This window comes from Carcharodon carcharias, chromosome 7 (assembly GCF_017639515.1).
Source record: "Carcharodon carcharias isolate sCarCar2 chromosome 7, sCarCar2.pri, whole genome shotgun sequence".
Taxonomy (NCBI): domain Eukaryota; kingdom Metazoa; phylum Chordata; class Chondrichthyes; order Lamniformes; family Lamnidae; genus Carcharodon; species Carcharodon carcharias.
Window position 1 is genome coordinate 13614273 of NC_054473.1, and position 14257 is coordinate 13628529.

The following is a 14257-nucleotide window of genomic DNA, read 5'->3' on the forward strand; positions in this document are numbered from 1 at the left end:
GGAAGCTGTGGAGGGAAGATCTCCAGAGATGAAGTCAGTGACAGTCCTGGAAACAATGGCTTGATGTTCAGCGGTGGGGTCATGGTCCAGGGGGAGGTAGGAGGAAGTGTCTGCGAGCTGGCGCTCAGCCTCTGCGAGGTAGAGGTCAGTGTGCCAGACAATAGCACCATCCTTGTCAGCGGGTTTGATGACAAAGTCAGGGTTGGACCTGAGAGAACGGAGTGTGGCAAGTGCTCCAAATAGACTATTTAGTCCAGCTAGTCTATGTTAGTGTTTATACTCCAGACAAGCCTCCTCCCCACTCTACTTCATCTAACAAGATCAACATTGCTTTCTATTCATGTCAGCCTCAGGTGTTCATCTGGTTTCCCCTTAAATGAATCTAAGCTATTTGCCTCAAGTAGCAAGTTCCATATTCTACCCAATCTCTGGATAAAGAAGTTTTGCCTGCATTCCCAACTGGATTTCAGTGACTAATTTATATTATAATCCCTAGGTCTAGTCTCCCCCAGAAGTCAATACAGGGCATTGGTGAGACCGCATCTTGAATACTGTGCGCAGTTTTCATCTCCTTATTTAAGGGTGTAAATGCATTGGAGGGCGGTTCAGAAAAGATTTACTAGATTGATAACTGGAATGAGCAGGTTGTCTTCTGAGGATAGGATGTTCAGGCTGGGCTTGTTTCCACTGGAGTTTAGAAGAGTGAGGGGTGACTTGATTGAAGTAAATAAGATTCTGAATGGTCTTGACAAGGTGGATGTGGAAAGGATGCTTCCTCTTGTGGCTGAGCCCAGAATGAGGGGAAACTGTTTTAAAATTAGGGGTCACCCTTTTAGGACAGAGATGAAGAGAAATGTTTTCTCTGAGGGTTGTGCGACTTTGAAGGCAGTGGAAGTAGGGTCACTGAATATTTTTAAGGCACAGATAGATTGATTCCCTTGCCTAACAAGAATCTAAGGTTATTGGGGGTAGATGGGAATGTGGAACTCGAAACACAAACATATCAGCCATGAGCTTATTGAATGGCAGGGCAGGCCTGAGGGACCAAAGTATCTATTTCTGCTCCTATTTCGTATGTTCACACACCATGAAATCCCTTAGTAATTTAATGACTTCTGCTAGATCACCCCTCATCTCTTTTAGAGAATAGAGCCCCAGTCTATTCAGTCTTTCCTGGTGGTTATAACAGCTCAGTTTCCATTTATATTTCAACCATTTTATTGAGGGATCCATCAGCTGTAACACCAGTAATCCTTGGCTCCTCCTGGGGAAAAAAGCACTTCAGTTGAGTTAGAAAATGTAGGAGCAACTGGGCTAAAGATTGGTTATGTTGTCAAAGATACGCAAGTGATGGGCATTGTTTGATTAAGCACTATGAATGCATATAAAGAGAGGTAACTGAACACCAGGTTGGTAGTTTGGAGGCAGGGATCTGTAATGCTGCATCCTGTGAATAAATCTACTAATACAGGAAAGATCCGCGTCCAGTCTTGTACTTCACTGCCTTTCTTGGATCCATTTAACACGCTATCCATCATTTTTTTCCCTATTGTAAGTTGGCCTGGTGTATAATGCGACACCAATTTTTCGGTCCCAAAAATCATGTTTTTGCATTTACTTGGCATATAAGCCTCTTTCCAACAATGATATGTTATACTCTCGTTAGTGGGCAGCCTCAAATTTTTAACCCCACAAATGCATGTTTTACAAACCTGTATCTCATAACTGGGCACAAGGGATCAAAAGGTGATGTGCGCTGTGTTGTGAAGATATACGGGAGTTTAAGACATACACACTCTTTGCGTCAAATGCCAGTGACGTTTCAAATATGAGCCACCAGTGTGGGTGGTTATCATTTTATAACTGGCATATAAGTCAACGCCCGTTTTTGAAGATATTTCGAGGCTTCAAAGGTCAACTTATACACCAACATCTACGATTGCAGAAAGAAAGTTGGAACAGGCCAATTTCATCTAGAGGGCAAAGCAACAAATTTAGGGCTGCTTTTGGATATAGCTGTCTGTTTAGTATAAAAGAATCAATGAAGCGGAGAACCTAAGTTGATGCTTCAACACAGTACTGAAGGTGTGCCACATTGTTGTAGTGGATGATTTTCTTTGGATTGCTTGTAACATAAAAATGCCATCTGTTTGTGTTTTTACCCATAACAATATTTGTAAAAACAGAGCATTTGCCAGGCCCCCATCCATCAGTAGAGAAACCAGCTAATCTGGTTATTCATCTGATTTCTGCGTTGCGTAGGTCTTGCTGTTCACAAGCTGCATGCACTATGTAATTATATAATAATAATTATTGCACTTCAGAGTGATTCAGTGTGCATAAAGTACTTCTGTGAAGCTTCTGAGATGAAGATGATCCTATGTAAAAAGAAAGCCCTTTACACAAGTCAGGGCTTCTAGTCTGTTGGGATTTTTAATAAATAACTGTTGCTCACTTTTTGTGATGTGCATACCTTCTGGCTGATTTGTTTTCATGCAGTTCTGCTTGCAAAATTGGCGTAAGAATTTTATCCTTATTTGCCAAACCAAAGTAAAAGTAGCCCAATGGAAACATTATTAAATACATTTAAATCATCACCATGTAGATCTACATTTATTAGCTATCATAGCACATGCTTTTAACTTCAGAAAAATATTTCTTTCAAGTCCACAGAACATTCAAACTTATTGTAAGGCAGTGGCAAGTGACAGAAAAACTTTAAAAATGTGCTGAATAAACATCACTACTTAAAATATTAGGGAAGAAGCAGAAAATAAACCTTACAGCAATTTACTTGATGGCACCAAATTGTGAAATAAAACTTCATATCTCTTCTGAATTAGTCATTTCGTATATGCATATGCATTTCATGTGTGATTAAATATAAACAATAGGTCTAGTTGATGATCTGAATAACCTGACAACTCACCTTAATTTTTCTGCCACCAAAGCATTTTCTTCCAATCCCACAATGTTATTCAGTAAGTCTTCATATAATATGCATCATGAAAAGCATTTTAACATTTATTATTTTAAGAGGAGATGAAATATTGTGTTAAGTGTAAATTCATAAACCAAGTACTTGGTATGGAACCTTACTGTGACTTTTCCATGCAGTATGCCTTGTTGCTGTGTAGCAATTCTTCATTTTTAAAAATATACTGCTAGTCAATTTTCACTGGCATTCACAGAGAAAAGCCACAACCAAATGTGGTCTTCTGGTCATGCGGGGCAAGAAAGCTGAAGTACGTAATTACCAGGATCAGAGAATCAGAATATCACTATATCAGAGTGGGAAATACCTCAGCAGAACACCTTCTACAGGACTTTGGGGGTAGGGGGAATAAACACAAGGGCTGGGCGGGGGGTGGGGGGGGAAGAAGAGGAGAGAGCACAGGAAAATCAACTCATCAGGAGGGTGGGGTAGCATTAGGACTGCTTTTTTTAAAATATAGATTGGAAGGAAGGAAGGAAGAAGAAAGCAAGAAAATCAAAACAGCTTGTTTGGAGGAGTGAAGGGACTGCTAATATAAAAGGGGATGGAATCAATCTGGAGATGAGTGTGGCATACTGCCTGGGGCTGGAAATCTGGAAACACCATCAGCATGGCACAACAAAAATAATTCAGTAAGAGGCAGGCAACACTGGCCAAAAGTTTTTCAAAGTTTATCAAGAGGCTAAATATGAAAAGGTCCAGTTTTTAAATGCTTTAAACAAGATACAATCTTATGGATTTTCAGGATGCCCCTAATTTGTCCTTTCTATGTAGGTTATGATTCGCCATGAACTACAGCAATAAGATTTCTTAATTTCTATACAATGATAATGAGTCAGGCTGTCACACAACATTTAACTTACAGCTCAACCTACATAAGAAATAGGGGCAGTACTAGGCAATTCAGCCTTCAAGCCTGCGCCATCGTTCCATATGATCATGGCTGATCTTCCAACCTCAACTCCGCTTTCAGTATTATTCACATATCCCATGGATCCCTCGGTGTTCAAAAATCTCATCAATCGTTGTTTTAATTATTCTCAACAACCGAGCATTCACAGCTCTCTGGGGTAGAAAATTCCAAAGACTCACAACGCTTTTGAGTGAAGGAGTTTCTCGTCTTCTCTGTCCTAAATTCTGGGACTGTGACCCCCTAGTTCTATACTCCCGAGCCAGGGAAAACATCTTGTCAGCATCTACCCTTTTAAAGCCCCTTTAGATCATCTCAGTCTAGATTTCCTAAAATTTAGCATATGTCTACTCAATCTTACCTTACAGGACATTCCCCTCAGTCCAGAAATTAGTTCAGGCAACATATAATCAAAGGCAGCAGCAAATAAACGATTCTTTTTTTATTTAATAAACATCCAGCTATGTTACTATGATTTTGTAGTGTAATGTTAAACTTGCATTGAATGCTTCCTTCAATACTGCAGTGTGCTCAAGGGCAGGTACAATATTTATTCTTCAGGACCAAATGAGGTAAAAGAAACAGCTATGTCAAAGAACATTTAATTCTTCGCTTCAGTGATAACTGGTTAAAAATAAAAGGTCACCTGAAAGGCATATTTTAAACAATGCATCAACAATGATTTGATTTATATGACAGCAGTTTTCAGTTATGATGTTCTGGTGAAATCAACTAAACATTGCTATTAAAAGGGATTCTTCATTTTTTTCTAATGTTCCTGTGTAATAGCATTTAAACCAAAACCTGCACCATTACAGAGTTTAAAATCCTTACCTTTCAATTACATAGAAATTGTCTCCATCATCATTTTGGTCAATGACGTGTTCTGAAGGTTCAACTTTCCTCTCAAACATTGCATCAAGGATTTGATATAGTTGTTCCTGTTAAAAATAATGGAATGTTATGAGTTGATTTTTTTTTAAAACTTATATTTCCATTCTCTCTTTTCTGAAACGTCCCCATGATCTGTCAGAGAAAATTAACCATTGCAAATGCAGTTTTAAGTAACATGATATAAATGGCAGTTTTTTGGCAAGATAAAAAAAAAATCAAGCAAACACTGTTCAAATTTAAGTTTTTTAAAAATTTATTCTTTCAAGGATAGGGGTCCTTGGTAGCAAGGCCAGCAGTTGTTGCCCATCCCAATTGCCCTTGAGAAGGGCAGTCCATCTGGTGCTATTAGGAAGGGAGTTCCAGGATTTTGGCCCAGCAACAGTGAAGGAACATAAGCATAGTTCTAAGTTAGGGTGGTATGTAGCTTGGATGGGAACTTGCAGGTACTGGTGTTCCCATGCATATACTGCCCTTGTCCTTCTAGGTGGCAGAGGTGCATGGGAAGGAGTTTTGGTAAGTTCCTGCACTGCATCTTGTAGATGGTACACACTGCTGCCACTGGGCGTTGGTGGTGGAGGGGCTGAATGTTTAAGGTGGTGGATGGGCTGCCAATCAAGCAGGCTGTTTTGTCCTGGATGTTGTCAAGCTTTTTCAGTGTTATTGGAGCCGCACACAGCCAGGCAAGTGGAAGAGTATTCCATCACACTCCTGACTTGTGCCTGGTAAATGGCCAGGAGGAGTCAGGAGGCGAGTATTCAGAGCAGAATTCCTAGCTTCTGACCTGCTCTTGTAGCCATAGTATTTATCTGGCTGGTCCAGTTCAGTTTCTGGTCAATGATGACCTCCCATGTGTTGATATTGGAGGATTCAATGATTACAGTGCCATTGAGCGTCATGGGGAAATGGTTAGGTTCTATCTTATTGGAGATTGTCATTGACTGGTACTTGTGTGGCACAAATGGTGATAAATTGCCATTTATCAGCCCAAGCCTGAGTATTGTCCAGGGTTTGCTGCATGTGGACAGAGTTGCAAACGGTGCTGACCATTGCACAATCAGCAAACATCCCCACTTTTGACTTTCTGATGGAGGAAAGTCATTGATGAAGCAAATGAGGATAAGTGGGCCTAGGACATGACTGCAAGCAACTCCTGCAGCGATGTCCTGTGACTGAGATGACTGACCTCCAACAACTTGGCACTTCTTGCTGAAGATGGTTATAAATGTTTCAGCCTTGTCTTCTACACAGATGTGCTGGGCATCCTACCATTGAGTACGGGGATATTCATGTAACCTCCTCCTCCAGTTAGTTGTTTAATTATCCACCACCATTCACAAATGGATATGGCAGGATTGCAGAGTTTAGGGCTGATCTATTGGTTGTGGGATTACTTAGCTCTGTAGATGACATGCTGCTTCTGCTGTTTGGCATACATGTAATCTTGTGTAGTAGCTTCACCAAGTTGATACCTCATTTTTAGGTATGCCTGGTGCCGCTCCTGGCATGTCCTCCTGCACTCTTCATTAAACCAAGATTGATGCACCACTTGATAGCAATGATAGAGTTGGGGATACGTTGGGCCATGAGGTTACAGATTGTGATTGAATACAATTCTGCTCCTGCTGATAGCCCACAGCGCCTCACTCCCAGTTTTGAATTGCTAGATCTATTCGAAATCTTAACAGGGTGGTCGTGCCACACAGCACAATGGAGAGTATTTTCCAATGTGAAGGCGGGACTTCATCTCCACAACGACTGTGCAGTGGTCACTCCTACCTATACTGTCATGGATAGACGTATCTGCAACGTGTTGACTGGTAAGGATGAGGTCAAGAAGGTTTTCCCTCTTAGATTATAAAAATGCTGGAAAAATTCAGCAGGTCTGTGGAGAGAGAAACAGAATTAACGTTTCATGTCCAATATGACACTTTTTCAGAACCCAAGTTTTTACTCTTTTTGATCCCTTCACCACCTGTCACAGGCTCAGTCTAGCTGCTATGTCTTTCAGGACTTGGCCAGCTTGATCAGTGGTGGTGCTACTGAGCCACTCCCAGTGATGGACAATGAAGTCCCCCACCTAGAGTATAATCTGTGCCCTTGCCACCCTCAGTGCTTCCTCCAAGTGATGTTCAACATGGAAGAGAGCTGATTCATCAGCTGCAGTGGGTGGCGGGGGGGGTTCGGAAATGGCGGTAGGTGGTAACCAGGAGGTTTTGTTGCCCACATTTGACTTGATGCCATGGAGCTTCATGAGGTCCATAGGTGTGTTGAGGACTCCCACAGCACTCCCTTCCGACTATATACTACTGTGCTGCATACCTCTCAGGGATGAGTTTGCCAATGGTGTTTCCAGTGCCTAGGTCAGGTTTCATTCCTTTTAGACTAGCTAGGCCATTTCAGAGCCACTTGTAGGATGGACCAGGATTGATGATTTCCTTCCCTAAGGGCATTAGTGAGCCAGATAGGCTTTTACTGCAATTGGCGATGGTTTTATGGTCACCATTACTGAGACTAGCTTTTAATTTCAGGTCTATTAATTGATATTTAATTCCACCATTTTGAACCAGTGGCCTCAGATTATGAGTCTGGGTCTCTGGATTACCAGTGACATTGCCACTACTCCACTGCCTCTCCTCAGAATTATTTTGGAGCAAATTTGCGTATGGTTACACTGAATTACAGTTGTCACAAACTTCAAAAATGCAATCAGCAAAAATCTTCATACACATTAAGTCTATTTTTAATGTCTCACATAGTTTGATTTTCCTGTGTCCTTTTTTCCTGTTACACTATTTTATAACAGAGAGGTGGGGACCTGAGAGGTGTAGAAAAAGTGGGAGGCATTGGCCGCCAATGAAATACCGCAACTCTTACCATTTTTTGGAGAAGTGTGAGGTGATGCATTTTGCTAGGAAGAACATGGACAGAGTGCAAAAGAATGGTTCCAGGGATGAGAAAATTCAGCTATGAGGAAAAATTGGAGAGGCTGGGGCTGTTCTCCTTGGAGAGAAGAAGGCGAAGAGGAGATTTGATAGAGATATTCAAAATCATGAGGGTGCTGGACAGAGTAGATAGGGAGAAGCTGTTCCCGCTCGTAAAAGTGTCAAGAATAAGAGGGCACAGATTTAAAGTGATTTGTAAAGGAAGCAAATGTGATGTAAGTAAGAACTTTTTCACACAACGCGTAGCTCGGGTCTGGAATGCGCTGCCTGGAAGTGTGGTAGAGGCAGGCTCAATCGAGGAATTCAAGAGGATATTAGACGATAATTTGAATAGAAACAAATTGCAGGGGTACAGGGAAAAGACAGAGCAATGGCACTAGATCATAATGCTCATTTGGTGAGCCAGTGCAGACACGATGGGCCGAATGGCCTCCTTCTGTGCTGTTAAAATTCTGTGATTCTGAGGTAAAGCAGCAGCAATTAGAATTGAGGAGTAAGTGGAAAGTAGCCACAATACTGGCAAGGGCTACTACTCAGGATTAATGAAAACGTCCATTCCTGAATTGCCAGTCAGAAAAACAAAAGGTGACGAAGAACCAAATCATTTTTTTGGGAAGGATCATCAAACTGTGTTGTTTTAATGTAATTAAACAATGTTTTAAGCAAGATAAAAACACCACAACTTTACATGGTCTACAAAAACAAACTGGCATTTACAAAACACTGTTCCAGTCTTTTCGAATCTTCATTCGTGCTTTTACTTCAAGATGAAAGTCTCACTCAGAAGTCGAAGCTTCAACTGGAGCTTTTTCCCACCCAGAACAATTGAAGGGAGTTAATCAGCCACATCTATACATTATGCGCACAAGCAAATGCAGAATTTCCCAACATTTAACAGTAGGTTTCTGTGACTTTGTGTAAAAGCATTTGAGAGTTTTTTTTTTACTCTAGGAAACAAACTGAAGATTGAATTCCCAAAGCTTATTCTAGGGAAGTTTCACGTTTAACTGCTCCTTTTTTTAAATTATGAACTGAACATTAAAGAATTAGAACATAAAGCTGCCTAGCACAATTAAGAAAAACACTCTGATGTATATAGCCAACAGCCAAAAAAATCTTTTCCTGACTTGCCCACCAACGTACACCAGAAGGGGTAGACCTGACCAAAAGAGCAATTCGCTAATATATGAATTTTCTGCATCACTGAAGATGGCAAATTTATAACAGGCTTTAAAAGCAGATATAAATGTTGATCCTTCAATTGGGATCTATTTTACACTGGAAAAACTTACAAACAAGTTGCATTCTCTGCATTTCAGATAATCAAATCGAAGATGACAGTTTCCGTAGACAAATGTTTTCCGCCTGTGGTGGATGTCAAGTTACATCAGTACTTAAGGTAAAGTCTGCAGAATTTCCACGGTGTTCGAACACAATTACTCAAATTATCATGAATGTTAACGGGCCACAGAACCAACTGGAAGCTTGATACCATTTGTACTTTTTAGCAGAAACCATTGATACAGGAGTAAAATAAAGCACAGTGCAGTGCCAGTTTAATTTAGATAAACAGAAAGGCCATGCTGGGCAGGTACTTCTTCCACAATGCACTAAACATTCCACTTCAGTGATTATGCTGGGATAGTTCAGTGCCTTCATGTACAAAAGCACCATTGAGTGATGGAATATAAGCTGACACAGATTTTCTCAGAATGTTCTTGAACAACCTGTCCAACAAATTATCAATGCCAATTTATAACCCTTTTCAGCATATTAATATAATGTACGATGGATTTAACTTGAACAGTAAGGCTGCTCTGTCTGCTAGAGAATGAATCATGGAGGTAACCTGCAAAAAGGACACTGAAAATAACAACTGTGCAGAAAAGTATAGAAGTATTCAACATAGCAAGATCACTCCTGCAATTAATTTCAGAGTTCCCGTAATTAATTCTCACCTCTATTGGAACGATAACTTGAATGAAAATTACTTCACACCTAACTGCAATAGTTAAAAACAAAAACAAAAACAGAATTACCTGGAAAAACTCAGCAGGTCTGGCAGCATCGGCGGAGAAGAAAAGAGTTGACGTTTCGAGTCCTCATGACCCTTCGACAGAACTTGAGTTCGAGGCCAAGAAAGAGTTGAAATATAAGCTGGTTTAAGGTGTGTGTGTGGGGGGGCGGAGAGAGAGAGAGAGAGAGAGAGAGAGAGAGGTGGGGGGGGTGTGGTTGTAGGGACAAACAAGCAGTGATAGAAGCAGATCATCAAAAGATGTCAACAACAATAGTACAAAAGAACACATAGGTGTTAAAGTTAAAGTTGGTGATATTATCTAAACGAATGTGCTAATTAAGAATGGATGGTAGGGCACTCAAGGTATAGCTCTAGTGGGGGTGTTTTTTTTTTTAAATAATGGAAATAGGTGGGAAAAGGAAAATCTTTATAATTTATTGGGAAAAAAAGGAAGGGGGAAATAGAAAGGGGGTGGGAATGGGGGAGGGAGCTCACGACCTAAAGTTGTTGAATTCAATATTCAGTCTGGAAGGCTGTAAAGTGCCTAGTCGGAAAATGAGGTGTTGTTCCTCCAGGTTGCTTGGGCTTCACTGGAACAATGCAGCAAGCCAAGGACAGACATGTGGGCAAGAGAGCAGGGTGGAGTGTTAAAATGGCAAGAGACAGGGAGGTTTGGGTCATTCTTGCGGACAGACCAGTATTTAAAAGTTGGTTACAGATGGTAGCACTTGCCTCTAACAGAGGATTGTGAAGTTCAGACCCACTGCAGTACTAGAACACATAATCTAAGGTAGCTCTTAAATGCAGTGTTGAAGGAACACTGACGGGAGACAAATCCGATTGCAGAGAAGTCTCCTTGCTGTCTGCCACAGGGAAGATCATTGCAAAGATCCTCCTCAACCACATTCTCCCAGTTGCTGGGAAACTCCTTCCAGAGTTGCAGTGTTATTTTATGATCTTCATTGTGCAGTAAATTCAAGAAAAGTGCAAGGAACACCACCAACCGCTGTACGTGGCCCTTTTCAACCTCATGAAAGCCACCTTGTCAACTGCAAAGACTTATGGCGTATCCACTTCAAATTTGTCACCATCCTTCGCCTACTTCACAGTGGCATGCAAGCTAGGATCCTCATCAACAGAACCAAAACAAACCCAATTTCAGTGAAGAATGGGGTCAAACAAGGCTGTGTCAATGTACCTACTCTCCCAAAATAATCCTCTCCATGGTAATTGCAAATGTTATTATACTCTTTATACGCATGTCCACATTTTTATACGTACTTCATATTTTTTTTTAAGAAGTGTAGACATGAATGTGTTAATAAGCCTGGCAACAACATTGTTGTTAAACAACTGAAAATAGAGTTTAGTTGTCAGTAAATGAAGAGAAACCACCAACTTTTGCAATATAGAACAAGATCACAATGAAATTGTTAGAATGTTGATATTTTGAGTTTTTTTTTGTAGTTTGAAACTATTTATATATTGGTTTCCTTTGTAGAAATCATACCAAATGTGGCATCAGAGATCGAATAATGTATTTTAAATATAAAATGAAATTGTTGCTTGGGAAGAGGGTTAGATTTTTCTTTTATTCATTCAGAGGATGCTGGCTGGGCTAGCATTTATTGTCCATCCCTAATTGCCCTTGTTTAAAAGGATGCTCTGGGTCTGGAGTCACATATAGGCCAGACCAGGTAAGGGCAGCAGATTTCCTTACAAACCAGGTGGGTTTTTTACAACAATCGGCAATCGTTTCATGGTCATCATCAAGCTTTTAATTCCAGATTTTTGTTGAATTCAAATTCTACCGACTGCCGTGGTAGGATTCGAACCCAGGTCCCCAGAGCATTATCCTGGGTCTCTGGATTACTAGTTCAGTGACAATACCACTGTATCACCGTCCTGGACAGATAACAACTAGAAGAGAGAGAACAGGCCCAGACAGTAACCAGAAGAGAGAGAACATGCCCAGACATGTCAGCAGAAGCTAGTTAAGTTGCACCTACACACACAGAACCCTGGAACAAAGGACCAGCCCAGTGTGGTTTGAATGCTGTAATCAGGGTGCAGACAGCTGTGATGACCCCAAGGACTCATCATCTCACTGGCGGGTAACTTGAGGCTGAAAGCACTGTGCCAATGAGAAAACGACATCACTACAAATGTATTATGCAGGTCCAAAAGAAGGGTCTAAGAACCAGATGTGCAGGAAAATCGTGGCTGCAGTCAGAAAAGAGGATAGCCTAATCAGCTCAACATGAGTTACAGAACAGGATGGTTCGACCACCCGATCTTGTCGGTATCTCAAGAAACCAAGCAACTGGATTGTGTGTATACATTAGCAGATACTTGCATCAGTATTTTTACATTGATGTCGATTTATATCCTAAGGGATTTAGGTTAATAAAAGTGTTGCTTGTAATGCAAGTAAAGTGTACATTGAGTCATTAATATCCAGAGTAGACCTCCGAACCACAAGGGTTAAGTGGCTGATCCAGGGAAGGGGGTAGCTACAAGGGCATTGAGTCGAAAACTGACCTGCAGAGGAAAATATTGGTTCCATTTCTCAAGTGTTAAGAAGGATCCATGAGCCACCTTCATATTTGTACTAACAAATTCTCTTGATGATGTGATGATGCATCTCTATTACACCAACAAACCTAAGTGGCACCTTAACAAATGCCTTCTTAAAATCGTATACACAACATTCACTGTATTTCCTTTTTTATAATCTGTTTCTTCTTCAAAGAAATCTATTAAATGTTGGGTAAGACATGCCTCTTACAAATGTGCACTGCCTGTCCTTAAATAACTAATTTTAATGTTATACCTCATTATGAACTACTGTATAGAAACTCAGGTTGAAAGGCCTATGTTATTTAGTATATTTCTATGACTATTCTTGAGGGGAGGAGTTGTAATGACAAGTCTCAAGTTCTGACACAACTTCTTCATGCAATGATGTTTGAGTGTGGTTAGAGTCTCTGCTAATTGCATCTAGTATCTGTCAGCATCCCAGAGTGCATACCATCATGGCCCAGCACTTTGCCCACTTTGAATTCCATCAATTTGTTCAACATGCACAATCTATCCAATTAACCATTTTAACATATAACCTGAAATCAACTTATACAACTTACCCAGTTTACCTAATTGCTCCAACACATCCTCACTATTCTCGCTATCATTGCCTTCTGTGAAACCAACCTGCATTTATATAATGCCTTCAACATAGAAAAGCTTCCCAAGGATCTTCACAGAAGCATATCAGATGAAATTTAACAATGAACCGAAGAAATTATAGTAGTAGGGCCAATTAATGCTTGCTCAAACAGTAGACTTTAAGGAGGTAGGCGAGAGAGAGAGAAGGGAAGAGGAAGAGGAGAGAGAGAAAAAATTCAGAGCTCTGGGGCAAAATAAGCGTGGAACTTGAGAGGACGTAGAGTTGAAGGAACAAGTAAACTGACAACAGGAAGGCAGTGGAGAGTTTGAGAGACGTAGTGGTGAGTTAGAGCTGAGTGTAACCAGCATTGCCATGTGGCATCATGTAGGTAAGGATAAAGAAGGAGCCAGTGATAAATCCTTGGGGTACACCAGAGGTAAATGTAGAGTGTGAAAAGAAGTCATTGCAGGGGGTGTTTTGGCTACAATTAGGCAATTAAGAGTGGAACCAAGCGAGGTTGGTCAACTGTGATGAACAATAGAGAATTGGTGTTAAAGGAGGTTGATATGGTCAAAGTCTGCAGAGAGATCAAGATGAACAAAGGGAAATAGAGCATTGTGGTTACAGTCACAGATCTTAACCAACAGCAACTAATTTGGCCTCATTGCTCCTATAGCGGTTGGGGTTTGGAGGGGCAGGGGTGGAAAGGGTAATGCTTCAACCTGCTATCCAGTGGTTCTGCTGAAAATTCACTAGAGAAGTTATTTGTTAGGTAAGGTCGTGCCAGACAAGCAGAAACAGTGTATCACGGTCACAATCACAAAGCATGCCATTCTTGACTGATTCAGGCCATTTCAGGCTTGTGGTAGGATGGGAATCTAATGGGAGAGATTCAAATGGAAGAAAAGATGAGTGCAGATTTGGGAAGCAACAATGTATTCAAGTACTTCAAAGAGGAAAAAGTGAAAATGGGATACTAGTTTGGAAGGGCAAGTCTCCCGAGGAGAAGGTCGATGATGACTGTTTTGAAAAAAAAAAGTTTCGAAAGAAAAGGAGACAGACAGAGTACAAGAGAGAGAGAGGCCATTACAATGCCAGCAAGCACACGGGGACAAGATGGATAGTTGGAAGGTAAGCAGTTTAGTGGGAATGAGGTCAACAGAGGAGATGTTGGGTCTCATAGGTAAGATGACCTCAGAGAAGACATATGGGGATAGGAGAGGAAGGCATGCTTAAAGTCAGAAGAACCTTAGGACAGGTTGGTGGGCAAGGAAGACAGGTCTGGTGACAAAGGCAGATGAATGGATGGTCTTAAGCTTACTGTCCAAGAATA

The 14257-nt window shown here is 40.9% G+C and overlaps 1 protein-coding gene across 3 annotated transcripts in view; it reads right to left on the reverse strand.

Moving 5' to 3' along the window:
* The window catches only part of prkar2aa (protein kinase, cAMP-dependent, regulatory, type II, alpha A), a 331945-nt gene that overhangs the window by 51008 nt on the left and 266680 nt on the right, over positions 1-14257 (reverse strand). For all 3 annotated transcript variants that reach the window (XM_041191726.1, XM_041191724.1, XM_041191723.1), the window contains one exon: positions 4740-4846. In XM_041191726.1, the coding sequence (XP_041047660.1) occupies positions 4740-4846 (107 nt within the window). The remainder of the gene's footprint in view (positions 1-4739; positions 4847-14257) is intronic.